This window comes from Porites lutea, chromosome 3 (genome assembly GCF_958299795.1).
Source record: "Porites lutea chromosome 3, jaPorLute2.1, whole genome shotgun sequence".
Taxonomy (NCBI): domain Eukaryota; kingdom Metazoa; phylum Cnidaria; class Anthozoa; order Scleractinia; family Poritidae; genus Porites; species Porites lutea.
Window position 1 is genome coordinate 45,270,625 of NC_133203.1, and position 26,017 is coordinate 45,296,641.

Consider the following 26,017-nt stretch of genomic DNA (forward strand, 5'->3'; position numbering starts at 1 on the left):
GAAACAAAATGTTAGTAATGCTTTTAGTAAATAATCGCCAATAATATGATAGACTATAAAACAGCCCGCAAAAGCATGGAGCGACGTCCGTACAGTTTGCAAGGCTTGAGCACTTCGCGAGAAAATCTCACGCCGGCAGTTCCCGCTTTTAAAGAACTGATTTTGAGAAAAAAAATCGACCGTTTGCCATTCTCGCCCCCAGAGCCCGTCCTTTCTTGGCTAGTGGCTCTGGGGACGAGAATGACCGTTTGCAGTCTAATATTACGACTGCGATTGCGTGAATGCTTGATAGTATCAAAAAATAAACTAAAATAAAAATATTAGTAAACTGAGTTAAAATACAAACGTTTTAAATTTGATTTTAAATACTATTGAAATAAATATTACAAGTATAATTCTGAAAGTCAAATATATTAACGAATTTATTCGGGCTTAGGCCTTCACCTTTGCAAATTTACGTCCGCAATTGAAATCACGCGGTTATGTCCACTCTCTCTCTCTTTTGCACCATATAATGAGCTAATAAGCGTAATAACAAAACCCTTTCTCACCAATTTTTCAGCGCGAGTTTTTTACGTAACTTGTCGCCCGCCACATGTATTTGCTTCGCGACCTTGTTGCTTCATTTGACTGTCAGTTCGTATTGTGATTGGTTAGCTTAATAGCTCTGGTTAAGCCCTACATAGCCTGCGTAGCATGGCGGTTTCGTCAGGAGGACGACTGAGCGGCGAAGTCGCAAAAACGTCGTTGTTTGCTTTGTCTGTTCAGTTAACGGGCTCTTCATTTGTCCAACAGTAAGAAGTGATACGTTGTGTAAGCCACAGAAGGCGTCGGACCTCCCAAGCGACGTAAAAAGAAAGTAAAAACCACATTCTTGACCACTTGCTTCGTGCTCTGTATACATTCGTGCTGTGTTTTTCTCTCAGGCATGTGTAGACCAACGCTTTAGGTCATTTACAGTTCATATAATCACACTTTTCCCTTAAAAGAAGTCTTAAAATGCTCAAGAAGCTTAAAGTGAAAAGCAAGCGAGGGGTCTCTGTCCTGGAAATGCACTTTGACTTTAACATCTTTCTTGCCAAGCGAGCGAAGATTGTCTACAAACTTTTTCTGCTCTTTGCCAACCCACGGCCGTGAAGAGTCCTGGATCTGATAAGGTGTCACGTGCACACGAATGCCTGACTCGTGCGACGCTAAGTGATCAAGATATTTTTTGTCTGTTATCCATGTGTTGGACTCGCCACTATGGCCTCCGTCCAACCAATACATGGTAGTGATTCGTGAGACAAAGTCACTGAGCCGCGAGTCGTCAGACGCTGAAACCATAGATAACTCGTAAATGATTTGATTCAAGACCACGCAGCCTTTACTGAACCCAACAAGGACCACAGGGAAATCAAATGTCGGGTCTTCATCTTCTTCCGGAATGTCCAAAGCTGTAAAATATTTCCATAAACTGAATTAGACAAGCATTAAACGCCTTGGGTCAAGCCCAAGAAAGTCAAATGCATCCCTATCGCACCACAGGGAGCCCACGCTCACGACAGCCTCCCCGAAGCCAAATAATAAGGATTTGTATGGAAATTTTTCGTAAGATCCATAAAACGGTTAAAATGCACATAAGACGCCATTAAAAAGTACATACCACATAAAGAGATTTCTCGCTGTTTTTTTGTTACTGTTTCCTACAAGCAAGTTTCCCATACCAATAGGACAATTACAACTATATACCAGAATTCATTTCGGTTTTGCTTTGTTATTTAAATTTGTCAATGCCGCTGAGGATTAAAGAACATAAGTAAAATCCGACTAGTAGTCTATTATCAATGCTGCGTTCTGATTGGTGGAGCTACTACTAGGCTATGTTAAAGCCTACTAGTAGCGAAAAGCGAGAAGCGCGCGCTTTTTGGGGGCAAAAAACGATTAAACTCTACCTTTAACTAGCTAAAATTTTTATATTCTCGATATTTTTGACCAACTAGTTGGATTTTACTAAAATAATTATTCCTCTCGCCCTCATGGCCTCTGAGTCAATTGACTCAGGGCCCATTCGGGCTCGAGGAATAATTTTTAAATAGCCTTAATTTGCACAAGAAAACAACAAACTCAAGGATTCTTGTAGTTGTATTAACATGACGTCATCGTGCAATTGTCCTTTTCTTACAATTTGGCAACCTCGTTCCCAGGGTTCTCTCCTAACCCTGGGAACGAGGTTGACAATTTGGCTTCGAGGAGGCTATTGTGAGCCTGGATTCCCTGTGATCACACTTACTCTTTCTAACAGCGGCCTCGAGAAGTGCTCTCAAATGCTTCAAAGCACCATATTCAGGGTTTCTGTGATCAGGAACACCAAACATATTCGTTTCCACAAAGTTTTGATAACAGGCAAAGGTATTGAGGTGGTATCTAGATGGCCGGACAACCCACACAAAGCTGTTTGGGAATCGCTTTTCAAGAATTTTGGCCGTGGATTCTAAGTTCCACTGCTTCCATTTCTTGTTGTCCGAGTGCCTCTCCATGTTTTCAATGTAATCCTGAAAATTTGTAGTAAGAACATAGCTTGTCAGTAGCTAAAGTGAAATTCGTATGAAAAATTTAAAGTTCAGGTGGCAATGCTCAACGCTGAATGGCCGCTGGGCAAAGGGTTACCCTTAACCACAGAGCTTCCTTGACAACGGCGACTTTTCGTGAAAATTTTTCTTTATGTACCGAGAGCTTCATCTGCTGTACTCACTTAGGCTATGATGGCACTATTCGGTATATTATGAAAAGCAACGGCTCGGAACTGGAGAGCAAGTCGTTTACACCGTGACTTCGAATATTGTGCGGGAGCGCTTGGTCAAAAAGGATTGGTGCACTAAATTCCAGTCCTCACTCTTAAATATTTACTTTCGTCTCAGTGGTCCAAGTTGTCTCTCCTACTTATTCACTTCCGCAAAGGTCCGAATATCTGTTTACATTGCTGCAAAACGTGGCACAGAACCTATCCGATATGTCACGCTCCACTTTCGAAATCCGCGCGGTGCAGAAATCACCGTTCTTTGGCGTGTGAACAGAAGCCTTTTGCGGTATCATTGGTCTTCGTGCTGGTCCAGTGGGTACAGTGAGAACAAATCCGCCATGAGTAGTTTCTGGTAACGTTCGCGCAAAAAACTGTTGACAAATGGCCTCAAAATTCTAGAAGGTTTGGAGCAAACCACCAAGGCTTTCGCTGCGACATATAACGTGACCCATGTATCGCCGCTGGCAGTAGTTTTATGCAAAATTTGAAATCATACTTAGCGTTGATCGCTTGCGTAAACGGGCCTGAACCAGGGCGCCCTGCCTGAACTGTTTAGAAGAAACCATAACTGGGTTACTAGCCCCGATAAACTATCAGGACTTTTGAGGAAATGGATTATACTTTTGAACTTTCCTCATTAATTCTAAATAATATAATTCCAATAAAAAACGTTTAAAAATGCCCTTAAGCTGTCTTATTCATGTCAAACCCAAAATTCACCGTTAATACTTTTAACATATGCGTCTAACAGATAGCTTTTGAGCCGGCACGAAAACCATACTGGGTCGGGTGTCTGTTCACATAAGAACGGTGTTTTCGGCGCGATTTCTGTAACGGAGCAAAGCTACGCCCGCGCTGATCTCGAAAGTGGAGAGTCACATATCGGATAGGTGTTCATACTATGCCGGATAGATTTTAGATTTTCGTGTCGGCACGAAGAGCTATGCGCACAAAGCGTAAATCATTGACAAACACTTCTTAACCAAATATTACCGAGACCGTTTGCGCAGATCGCAAACATTGTTGAACGAGTTGGAAGGCTTGATGAAAAAAGCGTTGACACGTTAAACAAATTGGTTTAAACTTCCATTCATCAGCGCTCCATTGAACACCCGTTGAACTTTGGAATAAACGAATGTTGGGAATAGGTTGAAAGACTCTTGAAAAACGGCGTCAGAACTCCTATAGCGCTTTGTCATCGTACAAAATTGTTACGCGCGTCTTGTTCTTTTTAATACGATGTATTTTTTTTCAAAAGGCTAAAACCTGAAATAACAAAAACACAGACAGTTCTTTTCCGCCTCTGTGAGAGGTCTTTTGTCAATTTTGGCCCATTAAATGGAATTCGTTTAATAATCATGATTAGCTTGACGCCTTGTAAAAAAGAAACCAGTTTCTCGAAACAGGAAATATTCCTGTAAGCGATAAAAGAGCGAAAAGTACAGTTAAGTATATAAGCTCAATACATCCAACAACGAAGTGCTTTGTTTACGCGGAAATTTACAAACTAACATTATTCAAATTCAAACTCCTCGGAAAGCGCAATACAGTACACATGCAAAGGACGAAATTAATTTATGAAAAGGATACGCTTCTACGGTTCAGTCTCGTTACTAAACTAAATAAAAATACTTCGATTTCCACAGAATTAGTTTTCTTTTCGATAAAACATTAGCTCATTCGATAAGCCACGCTGTCTGTTGCAAATACTAGATGAATTAACAATTAGACCACGCTATCTTTCATTTAAAAGCTGTTAACTTCAATACCTTCACAAACAAAACGTTTAGTGAGTACACTAATTAACAATCTTGTACTTCCTAAAGATGAGACGTTCTTTTCAAGCCACAACGCTCGACAAATCCACACAGCTCTGAAATTAGATTTCAACTGCATCAAATATATATGGAATCGACAAATGAAGCGACTATGAGGGCAGACAAATAACACTTATCTGTTCTTACATGTTCACATCACCGTGAAATGCTCCGTCAAACAATTTAGCGTACTAACGCAAAAAGTTGTCAATAAACCATAACGTAAGACCATTCACACTTTATACTCATTTTAGAAGAATATATTCTGTTATAGTCTCTTTGCTGATTTTTCTATGTTGATATATATGACTGAGAAAAAAATGGTCGTACTGACCTGTACATCTCCAGGGAAAAATACAACGTGCTGCTGGCCTTCGGATCCACAAAATATGACATCGTTAAATCTTCCATCAAGGCCTTCGACTTCAGGCAAACGAGCTACGGGAGAATTTGAAGATTTGTCCATAAGAATCGCAAAACTAACGAATAAGTTAACGATCGTGCTCTAAGAGCGTGTCTGGCAAAAAAATCAAGTAAACAAAGCTTTAACTATTCATGGTCCAGTGTTATGGAGGCCATTACCATAAAAATTGAACAGTGTTTGGGCAATAATCCTTAGGTTTTGTTCTCGGCCGTTAAACTAATCCATTCTATGACATCTGTGCGGGCATGCGGGCGGAAAGATCATACAAAACGAATAGAAGGAAATTAGCTACGCTTATCAAATAAAACAGTGATAAAACCCATTTAAAAGATTTATGCACTCAGTGGCAAAACGCAAACCACTCAGTCGATTTGTAATTTGTTTTCGCTCGCTCTTTTTCAGCCGGAATCAACGCCACGGGAAAAATTAGGTGATTTTAATTAGATAAAACGAGGTAATGTTATTTCTATAGATTGCGCCACACGAAATAAAAAGAAATAACCAAAAGAACGAACAAAAGCCTCACCCCATTAAGCCAAAACCTGGCGACAAAGCGGCATTGTTTCGCTTGAGCTCTACCTTTCTTTTAAATTTCTCCTCCGTTTGCTTTCAAATTACGAAAAAAACTACATTGATTGCTTTCGAGAGGCTTATATCAACATTACCCACGTTTTCGACCGTTTGTAAAAAAGTTTACCTCTTTATAAAAGTCGAAGGCAGAAGAAAACCTCTATTTCGTGAAAACTTATTTTTCTGGGAATTACACCAAGCAAGAAAGCTGTTCATTAGTTTTGTTTATTAGCCGTAAAGTTTGTTGATGAATACCAGTGAGCTTAAACGGCTGATAAGATGACTTTCTCCGTAGTAATCTGACTCGGAGAGTAGGAAATCGAATGACTAATGGTAAAGGAGCCGAAAGTAGTGCAGTTTAAAAACGAAAAGAAAAATGCTTGTTAAAAACGCGTTGAAACGGATGTTACTAAAACGGGGAACCGAAAGGGATGACGAAAAATAGGAACAAAACTTAACTTGAAACCCAGCCCTATCAGTAGCTTCGTTTCCAATTCTGTGCTTTGTTTCCATTATTCATTTCCCAGTTCCCCGAGCTCGTTGCTCGTCCCCGTTCCTCGTTTTAGTAACATCCGTGTTGAAACGCATTATCCGCAAAGTCAGCTGAGTATTATTTGCAAACAATTCTGGCATTCTTGATTTATAAGAAAAAAATCTGAAAAATCAAACAAGGCAAGAAGAGCAGCTTTAAGACACAAAGACTATCAGTTGCACAAGTGCAAAAAAGAAAAAAACAAAACCGGGTCGGGTGGCTGCGTAAATGTGACAATGGGGAGCTTAAGGAACTAAACGAGAACGGCAAAAATGCAATAGGTTTAGATTGGCAAAACAACAACTTTGCACGTGCATCACGCTTTTTAAATATATTTCTTTGCCGTCCCTACACAAGTATGACGTGAAATGGCCTATTTTTGAGTCGAATTGAGAAAGACACCGTCAAGGCGATAAATGCTACCATCTCTCTCTGAAGTCGGACGCGGTCCCCTCTCTTCAGTTACAAACTAGTTTCCCTACTTTCAAGTAACTAGGTGACTTGACATGAGGGCGAGAAAGTTTGAAAGGACGCCAAGTCTATTTTTCGGTGACCTTTTCATTAACTTCGCCGCTGTCGGATCTTAAGGTCCCTAATGAAATCATCACCTCTACGTGACCTTCCATCCATCGCATGCCCCACCCTCGTTTAAAGGGTCTTTTTTCCTCCCGTCCCTGGAGGGGACGAGGAACGAGGTTGCTCAAGTACCTGCCCAACCCTCCATAATGAGCAGAAAAAAGTCGCTGTATGAACACAAAGAAACGTCTTACTGAATTTTCCTTTCATCAGTACCAGTAGGTTTTTTTTCTTTTTTCTTGGGGGAAGGGGGAGGGGGGGTGGGGAAAGGGTTCTTCGATTTCCTGGACTGGTGGAACATTCACCAGAGTTTGCCGAAATTATTTGTTCGCTAGCTTATTGTGTTTGTGAAAAAGGCTGTTCTTGTAATGTCGCTGATGACAGAAGTTTCAAAGCAAACTGAAAGAGATGGAAGATTGATGATTTCTGCCATCCTCGGAGTAACTTGCTTGGCATTCCCTCCCCCCCCCCCCCCCCCTTCCCTTTCAAATCGCGACTGCCACACAGGTTATCCTCGGAGCGGGCCTAACCCAACCCCCCGCAGTCAATCAGGGCGGGGAAAATTTGCTCGCGCGATGAAAGTATCCAAGAGCGGAAGGAACAATCAGTTCGCGCCAGAAAAGGGGTGTCGTATATGGCGGTGTTCCAATGTAACATTGATATATATTTTGAGTGATGAAAATTTAAAACATGTTTTGAGGAGAACCTTATCAGTGTTCGAGAGACAAGAATTGCTTCTGCTTACGCCCCACATTTTCAAACCGATATGCTCTATAGAAAATGTAAAATTTCAATGGCCCCACGCCATCAAATGCAATTCTTCCGTTTCCCGCGTTCTCGTGACTAAAGAACTGAGACTGGTGAACACTATAATACCATTCCCTGCACATCCTGGGAGACCCAGGGGCAGTCAGTCGGGTCGGGACAAACGGCGCAACAAACGTTTTCAAGCACGGGCGGAAGAGGTCCCGAGGACAATTTTTTACCCACCAGTTCCACACGGTCGCAGCCGTTATGGCTTCTGATTGGTGCCGGAAAACTTCTGTGTTTTTCTGCTCAATCAGAGAGTAGCAGGCCAAGGAGTCGAGTCGGCTCTTCCGCCCGTCCTTTAAAACCTTCGTCGCCCCGTTTTCTCCCGACTCGAGGTTGGGAAATTCGATGTGTTTTTTTGAATGCAGAAGTGGCGGAAGGTGTGGAGCAAGCTGGGGAAAACAAGACGGCCAATTTCATTTGAGAGTGATCATTAAAAATATGCATTGCAATTAACAGTTGACGTCTGCACGCTTGTAGGTTTAGTTAATTAGTAAAATTACTAAATGAAAGAGGATATACGAAATTCATATGTGAACTGGAAAGGTGAGATAAGGATTTTAATGGAAGAAAGACTATCGCGAGGATAACTATGTTGTGGTTAAATTTTATCCTTGGTTCAAATTTTACTTTCCTTTGATTCAAACTTATTATCATATAACACCATACGCAAAAACAAAGGCAAATAAAATCTAAACCAATCTAAATCGAACCCATGTCCCTCCGATAAAGATGAAGTGCTCTAACCAACTGAAAACTAAATTAAGCCAACTATGAGTTTGATCATTGTGTAGATTATTCTCTCTTGGTAGAATTAAAACATATATGTAAAGGGTGACTATGTTGAAGTGAATCTATGATAATTATATACAGTATTCGAATAGAGGAATGGGGAGTTTTTACCTACATACGCTGTTTGCAGGTAGCCCGGCACTACGTTACTTGAAGGAAGATCATGAGGTGATCCCTATATTAAGATCTCTCCTAACTGACAACCCACCCAGCCCAGGAAAGGTTAGCCACACCGCTGGGGCTTACTTCCTCTACTCCTTTCGAACAGTGGTGTGGGTTCTTTTACATCCCACAAAAATCAGTTAAGGGAAAGTGCTGTGAGACGGGCCTTACGGTTTTTTCACTCAACCGAGACGACTAGAAAGTCTAACCTTTTGCAGATGTCATTGCAAAGGCAGCACTTTCTCTTCAGTTATTTAAAGACCCTGGCAGTTGGTCCGGCCAGGGTTTGAACCCGCGACCTCCCGTTCAGCAAACCGGCGCTCTCCCAACTGAGCTTACCAGGCGGCGGTCAAAATGGTCAGTGGTTAATGGTCTATCTTATAAATTTACTCTCTGAAGATCAAGAACAGAAGATCACTGGCACTTTAATGACCCAAAAATTAAAATCACATCAATAGTTCACTAAGTGAAGCAGGAAATGGCTGCCCAATTTGGTAAATTTTTCACTGGTTTAAATTAGTTTGAAACTAAAAATTCCACACATTACAATAAAACCAACGAAATAATCAAAATAAAATATCTCTAATAGAAATATCTCTTCTAATATTTACTCACTGTAATTAAAGAGCTAAGCAATGAAGAGTTTAGTCTTTACAACGTCGTAATTTATGGTTCCAAGACTTTAAAAAGAGCTCTTAAAAATGTTGAGTTAATACCCGACTCACCCCTTTTAAATATAATCATTTGTTGATCCCGATATCGTCAACACAAGGAAACTACCAAGATTTCATTTCAGCGATTTTTTTTTACCGCGGATGATCCCAATCTTGCACAGAAGAGCAGCGCTGCAACGTTCATTTTTCGACTTAAGAGCGACTCCGCGTAACTATCAACTACACGTGGAAATAGTCAAAAAATGACCTCCCCTCAAACTCCGCCAGAATGAAGCCCTGTGGGCCCTAGTTACAAAATCGTTGGTTTAAGTTCGATCGATTGAAAGGTATTTTTTAACGAATTTTTTCTTCCCGAGGCCTAAAATGGGCTAAAATTATGCAAAAATTAGAGCCAGTTTCAGTGGCTCGTATATTTAAAAATAAAGACTGTCATTAAAATATAACTGCACGTCATATCTTTATTTCTTTTCCTCTATGACTAGAACTAATAAGATCGCGATTTAGTCAATAATAGATTTTTTAACAAATTTTCAAAGTTGTTGACTCAAAATCGCTTTTCAAACGGGTCAAAATTTAGCACATTTTCAAGAGCAAAAAAAGCGTATTGGTACATGGCTTTAACCAACAAGGCTTGCTTAGTCTGAAAGAGCATTCTTTTTTCTTCAAATTGGCGAAATAAAATTTTTGGGTAAATGAAATCACGAGCTTCGACAAAGCAGAGTAAAATACAAATATTACACTTAAAATTTGACCTCTGACCGAGTCAAGCAACTGCGAATTATAGTAGGCGGCAAACCTTTTGTTATCTTTTGTTTTTTTTTAGCAATATCGATCCGAAATACCTGTAGATGAGAAGCTGTGCTAAAATACAAAAGGTGTAAGTTATAAAATCTTCGATGTAGCAAAAAATTACAAGACACAAGAAACAATTTTTGTCTTCTTCGCTTTCTGGCGCTAGCTTCAGCCTGTTATTGAATTTCAGTCAAGCATGCCGGCAAATCAGTAGTTGCATAAATAAACGTTATCAGGTGACAATTACTCACCTGAAACTTTTAAGTCTGGGAGTCTATGTGGCCTTTTATGTGGGAATTGATTTCTGGAATGCCGTACGTCTTTCAGAAGGAACCGAATCATGTCACTGTTTGGACGTTTTATCGTTCATATCACGTGCCGCCTACATGTACATGTACGCTGGAGGAAAGCCACAGGCCACTCTGAAGTTAAGACCGAATATAAATGGTGTTATGGATGGATACAATGATTTTAAGTTTAATAAAGTAAAAGCCAAGCTATTAGACGGCAATACTTTTGCAACTCTTTTGACTGGCCTGCATTAAATAGTTTTGTATTTATTTATCAAATTAGCGAAGCGAGAGCAGTTCAGACTGGTAATCAATTATTTGACAGGTGTCAGTTGCCTGATTCACAATTTTCCCCTGTAACCAGACGCAAAAAAGTACTGCCTTGGAATTTTGTTAGTTTTATTTGATTACGTTAATATGCAGGAACACTTTAGAAAGAGGTTGATTAGTTGAGGGAGTTTTCAGTACTCAGTTTTTATATGCTTTGTCGCCTGGAGCGCTCCACTCGCCAAAATGGCTTCATGTGAATTTTCTAAGTATGTCGGAGGTGATTGTGGAGCAAGCTTAGTACTTACAAGTGGTGATTTGTGCGTAAGAATTTCTGAATGCTCTAAGGACATCAAAGGCCACCTGAAGACGTGCGGCGTTTCAGATGGTACACTATGTTCGGAGGCGACGCTTCTGTTGGCGCGTGCAGGTAAATCAAATTCTATTCGAGTTTCACCTGTAGCACGAATGAATCAGTTATTTTATTCAACTTATGTAACAAAAATGTGCCTAATCATAGGTATCTTTGAGGAACAAGAGCAATATTTTAATCTCTCTATTTGCCCAAGACACCGCGATGCATTTGGTCTTAGATGGCGAAGCAACCGAAAATTATGTTCTTCTCCAAGTTCATGGGCTTTTCACAGAAAAGCCAATGTGAAGGGCGAGCGAGGGATTACACTGATACAGTCTCACCGCCTCTACATGGCCTGCAAAATCGTCATCCCTGTTGGCTCAAGTAAGTTAGTTGAAAGTGGAAATAGTGCCGGCCACACCCTGTCCATTTTCCCCTTTTGAACCTGACGCCTCTAATTTTTTAAGGTTTAGACCACTTATTCACGTAGAATACTTGTTAAGTTGCTTTATATATTTAGTTCGATATTTAAAAAATAGTTTGTTTATAATTAAAAGGCTTATCATTAGGCCTACTGGCAAAAAGCCGCTGAGGATGTAAGTTTCGCGGACTATATTTCCCTAATAAAGTTCTGTGTATATTCTTTTGAGGCTTCAGTTGGATAAGCTAAAAAGTGATTTTTCTTTCTTAGCGATTTGTACACAATGTCGCAAAAGACTCGACGAAATCAATGAAAGCAGTGAAGGACAATCGGCAGCAGAGGCAGCTGTACCCATAATCAACAGTCCGGAAGCCACTGAACTGGATGAGGTTAGGACGAGATTTATCCTTCATTTTCAAGTGGTAAAATTCTTGGAACACGGTAATAGTTACTTATCAATACCAAGAGAAAAGTTAAAAAACAACGTTCAGATTTCAGGAAACCATACACGTATATCCAGTTCTGGTTATAGCACGGACTGATTTTTTCACATTGCATCCGCTCATGATTACTGCACATAACAGGTAATGGCCACCTTGCAAGAGAGAAAGAAAAAGTTTATGCAGAAACATTATTAAAATAAAGTCGATCGAGAAGAATGTTAATAGAATTTTCATTGCTTTTTCCGCCTTTTCGTGCATGCCTTACACGTAAACTCGGCCCAGTCCTCGCTCAGTTATCTTTTCTAGCCCCTGATGAATGATATAATATCCCACAACCTCGTCCCCAGGGCTTTTCCCTCAAAAAAATGGGTGGCCCCAGCCATTTTTGGGGGAAAAGCCCTGGGGACGAGGTTGAATATCCCAGGCAACACAGTAAAAATCGTGCTTGTTTGTCAAGATTTGTGCTGCTTGCTGTTATGACCAAAAGGCCTCTACGTTTTTATCATCTTATATTATTTTACTGACTTGTTACTGCAGTGTACCAAGTTTCATCGAAAAGATTCTTTTACTTGGGAATTCATTATTTTTTTGTTTTTGTTTTTGTTTTTGTTTTTACCGCGAGTCTCTTTTTTTTTTTGAGTAGTAAACCAACCCTTTTCTCAAAATTTCAGGGGACGGTGAACGATGAATTCACGGAATTATATACAGGAATAATGGAAATGTCATTGAAAGATGAAAGTTTATTCGTTCCTGACGAGGACAGTGTCAGTAGCAGTGACGAGGAATCATCGACCGCGGTGACGGGAGAGCCTAGTAACGAGTATATACGAAGAGAGCATCTTAACAGATTTCTTGAAACTTGTAATGTCCAAAAATTAACTCGACCAAGGAAGAGATGGGCCGAGGCAGGTGCGCGCACGCATAGCAACCACGTGAAAAAGGCTAAAGACGTTATTGTAGCGGCTTTAGATGTTATCACGCCTGGTGATGCGGCTCATTTATGGGATGCACTTCAGTCTTCAATGCTTGTCGACAAAGAGCTTGGATATGAAGGTAGTGCCGACCGCAAATATCTTGAAGCCTTGGTAGAAACATACAAAAATGCATCCGCCTGGGATACTAGAAGACAAGTCTTGTCCATAATGGCTGATCTAGTCCCCATCGAACGCCTTCAGAGGTATCTACCTGGTATCACTGAGTACCGAGTGAAAACTGCGCGACTGCACAAACATATTTATGGTCGAGGGAATCCACTTCCATCAAGATATAGTCCCCGAATGAGAGTAGAGGCCACCCAGCTTGATCATTTTTTGACGTTTATAACAAGTCCGCACATCATACAAGATCTTCCATTTGGGCAAAAGTACATAAAGCTTTCAACTGGCGAAGTACTGGAGACACCAAACGTAATTCGAAGTATGATTCCAGAACGTATTGTTAAGCAGTACACTAAATACTGCGACGAATTCGGGTTCAAACCATTTGGACGTACAACAATGTTGGCTATCCTCGCAGCCTGTAGCGCCACCGTAAGAAAGTCGTTGCAAGGAATCGACTATATTGCCGCAGAAGGAGGCAAAGCTTGCGACGACCTATGCCATGTAGTGAAGCGACTAGAGGAATACGGGGTATTGAGGACAGATGTTTCTGAGCTGTGGAGAAGTTGTGTAAAGAGTGCAAAGCAATATATAAAGTCAGATTACAAGGTATTCGAGGCTAGTCTCATAATGGAACAAAACAACAAAAACGTCAATTTCGATGTAATGTTCCTTATAAAATTCGGTGCGATAGCACAGTATGATAGAAAAAATAGACCTAATTGGATGTATTCAGTCCACATGACAATTTACCGTTGCTGTCAGTTTTGACTTTTTTGTCATGAAGCATACTTTTGAACTATTTTACCTTTGTCGTTTAAAATTATATCGCTTATTGCTTTTATTACAATTTTGTTACATAGGTGCACGTATCTCCCTCTTCGCCCGTGGCTGACCACTGTAGCGTATACGCTCTAAGCGATGACAAGGAACCCTTGTTCAGCAGCCCTTGCGATCACGATCATGATAAGACGTGCCCCCAATGTGAAGAACTAACAGCCTTAGTATCTGCCATTCAAGAATACTTAAAAAGAGAGGATCTGGGATTTCCAACTGCAGAGTTGGATGACTTACGCCATGTGGCCGATGAAGCAGCCCAAAACATTCTGTCTTGGAAGGCTCATCAGCTGAGAAGCAAAATTCAGGACATGGCCAGAGTAGACGTACTTGAACAACTAGATAATTCGTCTGTAATGATCACCCAAGACTGGGCCATGAAATTTTTGCCACAAAAATACCGCGAATCTCAGGCGGACTGGTTTGCCAAGAGAGGCATCTCATGGCACATAAGCGTGGTGGCAAGAAGACTTAATGGAAAACTTCAGAATCAGTCTTTCGTCCACATTGTTAAAAACTGTAACCAAGACAGCTCGGTAGTTATCCGCATCATGGAACACATACTGCGCACACTAAAAACGGAGAATCCTGAAATTTCTACAGCATTTTTTAGGCAGGATAACGCGGGATGTTACCATAATGCTACTATGCTTGCTGCATGCCGCTCTATGGGTGATGTCACTGGAATCGCTGTTTCTAGAGTAGACTTTAGTGATCCTCAAGGTGGCAAAGGCCCGTGCGATCGCAAAGCAGCCACCATAAAAGCTCATGTTCGTAGATTTGTTAATGAGGGACACGATGTTCAAACTCCAAAGGACCTTGAAACCGCGATGCTATCAGCTGAAGGAGTACCTGGGGTAAGAGTGACACTTGTCGATTCATTAGGTATCAAGGACAGCCCCATAAAATTGGATGGCGTCAGCTTGATCAACAACCTACAGTATACTGGTGCGTCAATGCGAGTATGGCGATCCTACAACGTCGGCTGTGGAAAAATCATCGACAAACAGCTACCAACAGGTTGTTATAAATATTTTTTTTGTAAGGCAAGATTAAAAATGCAGACTTAAAGTAAGGAAAAAAGCGACACGCGAACACATTAAGATACCTTTTTTTGTTCTCAGTTGCATTCTCCCGTGTGGCAAAAACTTTCCGTACAATAACGCGAGGACAGATATATTTTAACTCTTACCATCAACATAGCTGTTTTATAATTTCACAGTATGCGCAGACTTTTGCGGATACATTATCGTACGCATCCCACAAGACACTTAGGACAACAACATAATCAGAGCGTGACAAAGTGAGATAAAGACGTAAGTGTGAACCATTTGTCACAATGTTTTCTTTTTTGGTTTCAGCTACAAACAGCTTCTGTGGTAATTTTCAAGAGAAATTTTCAGCCGGCGACTTCTTGGATGTTGGTAAAGAAGGATGTCCAGCGTTACCTCTTGAGTCTTCTAAAAATCAAAACTTTGCTGAAGGGCCAGAGGAGGCAGAATTTGATCCAGGTCTTTTCCAATGTCCTAACGAAGGATGTGTTAAAAGTTATCAGAGTTTTTCAGCCCTTGAAAAGCATCTGTCTTTTGGAAAGTGTGAAATGCGTGTAGAAAGAGTCACCCTTCTTGACCAGGCGAGGCAAATGTACCACGCCAAGCTAACAGAAGGAACAAGCAGAGACGTGACAAGCCATTGTGCTGAAGCTTCTGTTCGAGAAAGCGTAGTAAATACCAGTCAAATTGTTAAAGGGTGGGCGTTAAAGCAACCAAAAAAATCTGGACGACTCAGTGAATCACAAAAGGGGTATCTTGACGAAAAGTTTAAAATCGGTCAGAAAACAGGTCACAAACAGGATCCAGCTTCCGTAGCTCACGACATGCGTTACGCCAGAACGGCTGAGGGTGAACGGCTTTTCACCCGTAGTGAATTTCTAACTGCGCAGCAAGTTCAGTCGTACTTCTCTCGACAAGCAGGCAAACTACGCAATCAATCTACCGAGGATGAGAGAAGAGATCATGACGCTGCTGCCGAGCAACAGCAGTACTGGGATACTCGAGAACAAATCCTTCGAGAGGTTCAACTCCAACACCCCATCACCTACGACAATTTTGACCTATGCGAAATGTATCACGCAAGTTCGCTAAACAAGTTCAGTGTCAACATGTTACAAAGTATTTGCCAATATTTCGGTATGGAGCAACTAACTGTTCGTCGCAAGGCACCATACATTGCCCTTATTGCCGAATTGATCCAGTCATGTACCTGCAATAACAATAGTTAGAAACTGACAAAGTAGGCTCTCTTGAGTAGGTCTTTGGTGTAAAAAATCGCGCTATAAGTATTTGTTGCTAACAAACCCTGTGTCTATTAGTTGACCAGAACTCAGGAAAATTTCATTCCTTCAGAAACCAGGAAGAAAACTATCTTTATTTTTTATTGGTTAAAGGGAACAATCGCTCGCTTGCTTTATTTCATAACTGTGCACAGCATGAAATAACTTCTCCGTGTGGAATGGCGTGACCTCCGTCCTCATTTGCATAATACACTAAAAACTGGTTGACCTGTGGTAGTTTGACAGTTGTTTTGTTTTGCAATAGTCCAGTCTCGACAAATTGAAGTGCAATGCGCTCGAGCTATATAGTTTAAAATTCTTCAATCATTCCCTCTGAAGTCATTCCAAGGAATCTTCTGTGAAGCTTTATTAAATCTGATACTGGAACGTATCAGTCTTAGGAGGGTAAGATCGGATTAAATATTGTTTAGGCATGCATTGATTCGCTCACTTCGCTGATTTTACCGGTCATGCAACGAACAGATGTTTTGCGTCTTATTGGAATTTAAACCCCATCGTGGGCTTTTAACACTTAATACTTTAACATATCTCTCATCTATACATATTTCGGATCAATATTGTTTTAAAAAGGTTCAAAATAACCAAATGGCCAAAAGGTTTGCCGCCTACCGTAATTCGCAGTTGCTTGGATTCGGGTCAGAGGTCATATTTTTAAGTGTAATATTTACATTTTACCCTGCTTTGTCAAAGCTCGTGATTTCATTTACCCAAAAATTTTATTTCGTCAATTTGAAGAAAAAAGAATGCTCTTTCAGACTAGGCGAGACTTGTTAGTTAAAGCCATGTACCAATACGCTTTTTTTGCTTTTGAAAATGTGCTCCATTTTGACCGTTTGAAAAGCGATTTTGAGTCAACAACTTTGAAAATTTGTTAAAAAATCTATTATTGACTAAATCGCGATCTTATTAGTTCTAGTTATAGAGGAAATGAAGTAAAGATATGACAGGGAGTTATATTTTAATGACAATCTTTATTTTTAAATATATGAGCCACTGAAACTGGCTCTAATTTTTGCATAATTTTAGCCCATTTTAGTCCTCGGGAAGAAAAAATTCGTTAAAAAAATACTGTTCAATCGATCGAACTTAAACCAACGATTTTGTAACTAGGGCCCACAGGGCTTCATTCTGGCGGAGTTTGAGGGGAGGTCATTTTTTGACTATTTCCACTTGTAGTTGATAGTTACGCGAAGTCGCTCTTAATAATTTTAACCCCCAAAAAGGTTTGGCGATGAGGCTGTAACCCCCTTGGACCTAACATGTGGCGCACTAAACAGGATAGTGACTTTAAGGAAACCGATCCAATTTTTTAAGGTCACCAAAAGACTAAATGTAGCGGACTTAGTCCATTTTCATCAGATTTTCAATCATGTGAAAACTTGTCGGCCTGATTCAACAATTTCTCACCAATGTGTTATTTTTTGTAAATTGTGTTGTATTGTGAGCAGGAAAAAAGTAAGAAGGTAAAACGTAAAGGATTTGTAGAGTTTCTCACTTCTCAGCGCCAACAACTATCACAACTTAGATAACTGATTTCACTTCATACGAGTTCTAAGCGGCTGGCACATTTAATTCACTAATGTGTTTTATGTCTATTTGCCTGAAATCCACTGCACTATTTCTCTGCTGTAGACCAGATTACCATCGGGACTTGTCGTTCCTCTTGGAAGAAGAGCACAGTACACTGGACTATCGGCACCTGACATGAAACAAAGACACGTCATTTTCATTTGACTGTGGCAAGATTAGCTCAGTCGTCAGAGCGTTTGACTGCGGAGCGCGAGGTCGCAGGTTTGATTCCTGGGGCCGCACCAATACTCAGGGTCTTACGATAACTGAGAAATGCAGGTAATGTCTTTGCCTTTGCGTCACGAAATGGTGGCTTTTTTCTCGGGCTAATACAAATGAATTTGTAAGGGTCTGTCATTAGACTTATGTCGCACTCGGTGACATACTTCAAGAATAAATCAGAACGACTCCGAAGTGATCATAGATAATATTATAGAATATGGTGTCCTCCTTTTAGTAAGATAAAAAACTAACCTTCATCTGGAGAGCGTTGAGCACGTGGTCCACCCATATCAGTCCGTACCCATCCAGGACACACCTAAATGACAAATTGTACATTTTTATTTTAGAATTTTTGGAAACGCCGCCCGGTTGGCTTAAAGTATAAGCGCCAGTCTGCAGTTTCTCAGAATCTTCACTTATACTGCTACCTAGAAAAACACATTAGCGCTACCTGCTTAAGAATTAATGATCATTGGTTTTCAACAGAAAATACTCACAGCATTTACTAAGATTCCTTCTCTCGGATCTTGTTTGAAGGCACGAGCCTGCATGGCCGATAGTGCAGTAACTGCCAGTTTAGACACACTATAGGCTGAAGACAAACCAGTTATGTAGAATGAGAGAGAGAATAAGAACCAATTAAAAACACAGAATGAGAAACCACAGTACTTATAGAGAATGAGAAATCAGTGATGAAGAACGAAAACCAGTTAATTATAACGTCAAGTCATAAACCAAATCCAGTTTTGAAATCCAAAAGAAACTAGTTATACACTAAGAACGTTTGAAACCGACAATTTATAATCAAAACCATTTATAGCGGATGAAAAATGTAGTACCGGTAATTGAGACGGACAACCAGATAATAAACAGAATAAAAACAGTTCATTTGAAAGCCATTAAAAAAAAATGCCAGAATTTGGAATTGTAAAAAAACTTGTTATTCATAAAAAAATTTATCACCAAAGCATGCAATCCTACAGTTGATGGATCAGAAGTGGAGGAATGAGTGGTAAAAAAAACAACAGAAAAAAAAAATGAAGATCATATTGGATTAAGGGGGGCAGAGGCGGCATGTCAGCTTTAAATGAAATGGCGATTTACCTGTTAATAAACCTGAGTATTCAATGCTTACCTGGACTGTAAGTTGTATCATCAACAGGCCAACCATTTTCGGTCACTTTCCCTTCTTTGGAGTCACTAGTAAATCAGAGAAAGTTGATGATGAATCAAGATGAGAGCTTTTTGAACAACAAAATCCTATTTCTTTAATTCTTCAATCATTCTAGTTCTCAATACTGGTAGTCCTTACACTAGAGCCTAAAAAAGCTAAGAAATATTTCAAGACAAGTAAATTTTAAATTCTTCAAGTAAAAGGAAGCTTCACACACAACTTTTTCGTTTTTACTTCAGGTTAACTTAAGGCTATTTTCCCACGCAACATAATTAAGATTGATTGACACAATTCGCCTTTCTCAAAGCTCAAAGAAACTGCAAGTTTGCTAAGTCGGTTTTAAGGATGGTTTTCAAGTCGCTTGAAACTTTCTTGAATCATTTTAACTTTCCTACTTTAATGAGATGCAAAGTAAAATAACTTGAGATTTTACTTAGGCCTTCACACACCTATCTTCGGTGAAGTAAAACTTAGAAGTTCTTAAGTCTTACTTAACGGTCTAGTGTAAAGACAACCATTGATGACTAAAATTAATTTGAAAGGCTGCTATTATTTTGATTTCATATGGTGAGTAAAACATGGCAAAAGTGCTAATCACCTGTGTGGACAGGGACGTAGCAGAGAGCAGTGGGGAGGGGAGTAAAAGTAAATGCGGCCATGCCAAACAAATGAATGAGGAAGCTATTTCCTTGCCATCTTTGCACGATCACGTTTTCTGGACGACGTGAATAATAAAATAATAACAATTAAGTCTTAATTCAACAAAAGATAAAAATACATACCTTAGTTATTCGGTTATAAGGCGCACGGTTTTTTCAAGAAAAATCTGTGTTTGGGTGGCAAGTTAGTGCTAAAATTGGGGTGCGTCTTATAGCCAAGTATTTTCACGTAACAAAATCTTAAGATCACAATTTGAGAAGAACTTACAGTTTAAAGTAAGTAAGTAAGTAAGTGTAAGAAATTTAACATCTAGTAAAAAGGGTACAAAGGTAAAAAGTAAGAATTAAAAATCTAGTATATTACATAGCTAATTCATATCGAAAAACTAAACGATAAAAGAGTTCTTAAAACGCACAGTGTTAATCTTAGGTTTAAAACAAGTTTCTTTCCTAAGATTGTAGCTGTACAGTTTGACATGAGGCATTATAGATAAAAGTGTAGTGTTAGAAACTTTTCTGAAAATTTTATGGTCTTGCCTCTCTAAGAAATCATAAACGCTTTAATAATACACGCTTAGATGTATATATTTACTTTTAAAATAGTGGCCCAAGAAACATTATGCAGGTGTAAGATCCGACTCAGAGCATTGTAGACAGATAATGCATAATTAATATTAGGTAGAACTATTGTATATTTAAAGAAGTCTATTTCTGATCAATTGTACCCCGGCCTCTTTGCGCAGTGTTCTAAGGATATGTAGGGATTTGCTAGCGCTAATAAACACAAGGCAATGATTTTCTGACTCTCTTTACAATCTCTTTACAATCCTTTGAAATTCATCTCAGAAAAATTCACCAACATTTGACACATTGAATGAGGGGTGGCGAATGGTAAAATCCGAGACTCGCCGAGACGCCGAGATCCTAGTTAGAAATCTGAGCCCGAGACTCTTTGGTAAAAAGTTCCGAGACTCAAAAAAAGTAAAAACAAACCATGCAAAAACGAGACTTATCAAAAACGCTTCTGAGATTTCGAGATCCTGCCAAAATTTTCTGAGACCCACGTTTTTCATGGTACCATTCGCTACCCGTTGAATGATATGGAATAAGAGTGATGAATTTTGAAACAGTGTGAATTCGTCATCGTTGTCACTTTTATCCCCCTATTATATATATTGGAACATTATGATTTTTCCAAGTTTCAATTACCTGATATATTTCTCCATAAGAGATGCTAACTCTGCTTCTTTCAAAGAAGGCGAGGCAAATTTGCTCTGCAGTGAGGGGGAAACAATTTTCAGTTTTCCAAGCTGAGAAGTCACATTGACCACCCTGTTAGATGTAAATAAATAAATAAATAATAATTAAATTCTTATGACATTTGAACGTAAAAATTACAACTGCTGTCTCAAACCAGTTACAAGTAACAGAAATCATGCTTATATTCTCACAGGTCTTTTTAGATGTCTTGTCGACGAAGCTGACGGCAAGATCTGGTCAGGTGAGAAAATTCAATTTTTTGAATTGGCCTACACAGATAGCATAAATTTCTGTGGCACCGATTGGCTGTTGTGTTGTCTGATTGTACTGGAATCTCAATTTCACTGTCTGTACAATACCGATGTCTTAGGGTGAAGTCTCAGTAGCTTCTAACTGGGGACCATGAGCTTGTTTTAGTTTGAGTTTCCACAAGCTAGGTAGTCTACAGTGCAGGCGTTTTCTTCAGGCACGAAAATGTTTTTGCTTGTGAAAGTGCCATGTATAGACTCCAAAAGAGAGGAGGAATAGGGGTGAGTCAAAGGGAGCAGGGGAGGGGGCTGGGAGAGAGAAGCCCCTCCCCTCCCCCCTTTCCTTCTTTCACCCTAGCACCTACCAGAAGAGTTGCTATTTCTACTCTCCTCAATCTTCCTCTGTCGTAAAATCAAAGATGGCGGCTACAACATGTACAATACAAACATAAACAAGCAGTTTTTGCCTGCCCAAGAAATGCCTGCGCTGAATGCTACAAGCCAGTACAAACAAAACAACCAGTGTTGTTTGTATTACTTTAGACTTATTAATGATAAATATCATTAACAATCAAGTTACTGTCCATAAAATCTATAGGTCATACCTGGCATGAGGTCGCAGCAGTGGAAAGAAACTATGGCACATGTCCAACGTTCCAAAAAAGTTTGTCTTAATTGATAACTGGACTCTCTCAGCATAAGGAACAGATTTCTGTTGGGACATAGGTATTCAATAAGAATATTATCCATAATCATGACCCCGTACAGTTCTATAATTAGGCAAAAAGTTTAATTTAAACATTTTGCAATCATTATTTCATCTGTTTCAGCACAAATAAGCTATAGTTAAACACTATAGATATCTAGTACATGCATAGGGACTCAAAAAGCCTAATTCTCTGATATGACTGCCGTAACAGTTTACAGCAAAATACCTTTTAATTAAGACCTATGAGTAATGTTAAGTGATGCTCTTATTATTGTGACCACTCTTGTATTTGACTATCTTTAGTTACAAACAGCATTGTGAAATCCCATTTAAAGTGTGACTTACATGTTGAGTTTGTAATGAAAAGCTCTTAAAGTAAGCTGTCTTGCAAGTGACCATGCAGCCACTTTTGTGAAAACACAACCTGACTTTTCACTTCTATTTGAGACTACAGTGAGATAAAAAAGTCCTTGGCTTGCCCCTGTTGTTGTGCCAACGTCTCATAGTTTTTGTACTGGTACATACTAATTGTACCTTCAGTAAAACAGCAGAATTGTTTATCAACACATCTAGCCCACCAAACTTATCATGGACATGATCTCGCAGTTTGTGAATGCTTTCTTTGGATGTGATATCAAGCTGATGAAATTGGATATTTGTTGAGCCCAGTTCATTGTTAAGTTCTGCACAGACGTCTGAGCCAGCTTTCTCATCTCTTGCTGCAATAAAAGAATGCACGACAATCTGACACTGGAGCTGGTTTTAGGTATTTTGTGAAATAATTGACAGCTAAAAACAATTGTTATTTTAGAGGCAAAAAAACTAGGCATTAAATTTCACCTTGTAAAATTAATAATTAATTTTACTTTATTTAATAAATTGCTGATGAGATCTAGAATCAGGATTTGTTCAATTCAAGATGATGAATTTCAAGATGATGAACATGCAGATGACAATTTATTCAAGTTCAATTTGAATTATTTGTTTCAGGCATTTGCTCGGCCCCATTAGCGTTAGTGCTATAAATACTGCTGAGGGTAAATAACCGAATTATTATTATGACACAAGTTAAGTTTAACGTTATATTGTCACCTGAACAACTTCTCCCAACCACCTTTAAGAAGTATTAGTGCAACAAATAAGCTAGATTGGTCATAAGTGTGTCTAGCCTCACAAACAGAGATCAAAAGTGAAATTGCAACAGTGCTATGCAGCTAACCTGAAGGCATAAAACCTCAAAATAAAAATGTTGACAGGAGAATGGATATCTTGCGACAACACAATTTATAAAAAGAATTTTGGATAATTACTGACGAACTTAATTAAAACTATAAATGTAAGATAACTGCTGCCATTGCTAGAAAATTAGTTAACTTTTTTAACTGCATTAATATAATAATTATATAAATTTTATTTTTTAGAGTTACCAGTAAAAAGGACAATGCCCTTAAACTCTTGGCTTAGTCGTTTGACAATTGCTTGACCAATGCCTCGATTACCACCAGTTACCTTCAAAGGAAAGAAAATGTAATTTAAAAAATTAAAAAAAATTGCACTGGACTTGTGTAGTTGTCCAGGAACTAATTAATCCCATAATATTATGTCTATTAATTTATTAATCAGCTTTGTTTCCTCTTAAGGTATTTTTCTTTTTTTGTATTTGTACTTGTATTTTATTTGCCACACAGATAAATTACATGATTACAATTACGAAAAAGATACAAAAATGTAAAAAGTAATGGCGAATTTTTGTTATTTACAATTTTTCAAAGATAAAATAAAAAATCTATCCGTTGCCATAAATTTTATCAAAAGAAATTAAAGTAACAGTATATTAAGGAAGTTAATACAAATATACTGTTGAATATGTAAACAGTTTTTTTTCCAGATTTTTGTTAGAATATACTAATAATTATTTTTACAAATAAAAGGAGAAAGGGGAGGAAGGTAGGGGGGGGGGTAATAGAGGATTTACGGTATCATATACATGTAATTAACTAGCGTATCGTAACTAGCATGGCTGGTGGAATCAGAGTGTGGGAGTGCTTTTTCATGGTGGAACATATGAGGATTTGGCCTATACATCTCCCTGACAGTTTTAAAGTCATACAGGTGCTTTTCTGGTCTTTGTTAATGTTCATTCATGAAAAATTCTGCCAGCTGCACATCAAATAATTCCCAGTTATATAATGAGGTGGATATCAGGGGAATTTTTGACCCATGTGAATTAACTATTTCACCACTCCTTGGGGTAGGGGGAATTTAATTCACATACCATAATAAATGGAAAGTTTGTTGTTCGAGTTCACAACCTGCAAAACATTTCTTCTTTGGGAGGGCCATTTCACCACTACATTGGTCTAGTGTTATGGGAAATAGACCAGGCCTAACTTCAAAGTTTCAAATGCCCGGGGGGTTTCACAGGGGAGTTATTTGCTTCATGGTCAAGAACCTTAGCCTTTGCAGTTCGGACTTAACGCAATAAAGTTAAGCAGTTATTATACCTTAGTTAAATCTTGATGTTTAGAGTGCAGACTACCAAGTGTGAAGTAATTAAGTTTTCCGAGTCAACAAAAAAAAATGGACGCGGCACGCAGGCCATGACATATAGCCTGCGTCCGTTTTTAACTGCCTAATATTTGATATGTTGCAATTGACACCAAATGTTATTATAATTAATGGTGAAGAATCTACGACCTCGAGGCCTACAGCTGAAAACTTATCGAATACTTTAAGTAGAAGGGCGCTTACCAGCGCAACTTTATCCATGCTTGTAATTGCGGGTCGAACGCTCGCTAGCGTGACCAGGTTATCACGTGATTATGCAAATCAGAGGGCCATTACGGTGACGCTTGTGATCAATCACGCACGTTAGCCAGGCATGTCACGCACTTCAGGCAAAAATATGTCTTAGACAAATTTATTGGTCCAATAATAACAAATAAATAGAAACAAGACAAATACTAGCATGAAGGAGACCAGATACTAGCATGAACGGGACACGTGTCCCATGCGGGGCACCACTCCAAGCTAAGTAAAATCTAAAAAAAAACCAGAAAAATTCTCTTAAAAAGGAAGTTAAAATGTGATAGTTAAACGGTGAAACCTGATAAAAATGCGCAAAAGACAGTAATTAAAGCGTAAATTATGAACGGTGACAGTTTGTCAGGTCCCGTCACAGTAGTACGGTGCAACTTGGTACCATCAGCATACAGAGCGGTATTAGTTTGCTCATGGACGACGTCAGGAAGGTCAATGATAAAAATCACAAAGAGCAGAGGACCAACAATGCTACCCTGAGGTACACCGGAGGTGACAGGTAGAAGAAGCCATGCCATCAATCCACACCACACTTTTCCACTCTTCAGTCATTTTACTCGGGCAACTCAAACTCGGATAACTCGAATTCCTCGTTAGCTCGAACTACATTTTATTTCCCTTGATCAAAATTTCACTGAGATTTTATACCCCGATAACTCGAATTCTGGTTCTTGTATCCATCCCATCGGCTCCTTGACGTATAATCGCCCAACTAACCCTACACCAACTTGATTTTAATTGGTGCAATTTTATTAGCCGACCATTAAACTATTGAGGAGGGGGTATGGGCGATTTTAGAAAAAAAGATCCTGCGCACTGATTTTGTGTGAAAAAAATTCTTGCAAGGAAATTATTAATTAATCTAGCGCAAATAAATTCCCCTCGACACTGAAAAGAAAAATAGCTTTCATTGCGTATAATGCTGGAGGAAATAATCTTACACTGCGTGGTATGTCAGGAGAAAAACTCTATCACCAGAGGACCCAGAGGTTTGGAAGAAAAATTCTTACCCAAAGCAAATCACCCATACCTCCCCTCAAAAAAAGGTCGGCCTCTAAAGTATCGGTTAGCTAGCGCGTGAACAAAAACGTATTTCCCTAAAGATGCATAATCCTGTCACTGTTTTTGATGAAATCAGTAAATTTACACTTTACTATCAACACTGAAGTGCTGAAGCATCAGTAACTATGAGTTAACGTGGCGAATTGAAAATTCAGTCGATCCCGATAACTCGAATCCCCGCTAACTGGAACTGTTTTTCGTTTCCCCCTGGTCACCAACCTTTCCCCCGGCCCCGCCCCCCAACATACACGTAATATTTGGGCAACATGTGCGTGACGCAATGCAGGAGATTTAACCTTC

At 39.3% G+C, this 26,017-nt stretch overlaps 2 protein-coding genes across 2 annotated transcripts; one reads left to right on the forward strand and one right to left on the reverse strand.

Moving 5' to 3' along the window:
- On the reverse strand, nt 1-24,610 carry LOC140931247 (mitochondrial protein C2orf69 homolog). Its single transcript, XM_073381015.1, has 12 exons — nt 24,587-24,610; nt 23,263-23,344; nt 22,370-22,554; nt 21,732-21,838; nt 20,828-20,950; nt 18,921-18,985; nt 18,283-18,377; nt 18,038-18,101; nt 17,595-17,693; nt 4,934-5,037; nt 2,273-2,534; nt 1-1,436 (listed from the first exon to the last, which is right to left on the reverse strand). Exons 1-12 carry the CDS (start codon nt 24,602-24,604, stop codon nt 970-972), a joined length of 1,671 nt encoding a protein of 556 aa, XP_073237116.1. The 5' UTR covers nt 24,605-24,610; the 3' UTR covers nt 1-969.
- Nucleotides 10,735-14,281, forward strand: LOC140930010 (uncharacterized). Its single transcript, XM_073379671.1, is given in 6 exon segments — nt 10,735-10,918; nt 11,009-11,227; nt 11,535-11,653; nt 12,379-13,539; nt 13,668-14,238; nt 14,241-14,281. Coding segments are annotated over 6 exon segments (2,295 nt in total).
- Nucleotides 24,611-26,017: the final 1,407 nt, after the last annotated feature.

Coding starts and splice junctions, on each gene's coding strand:
- LOC140931247 (XM_073381015.1), bottom strand. Junction 20,951..21,731: donor CTGCTGCGACCTCATGCCAG/GTATGACCTATA, acceptor TACATCTAACAG/GGTGGTCAATGTGACTTCTC. Junction 18,378..18,920: donor TGATACAACTTACAGTCCAG/GTAAGCATTGAA, acceptor GTTTGTCTTCAG/CCTATAGTGTGTCTAAACTG.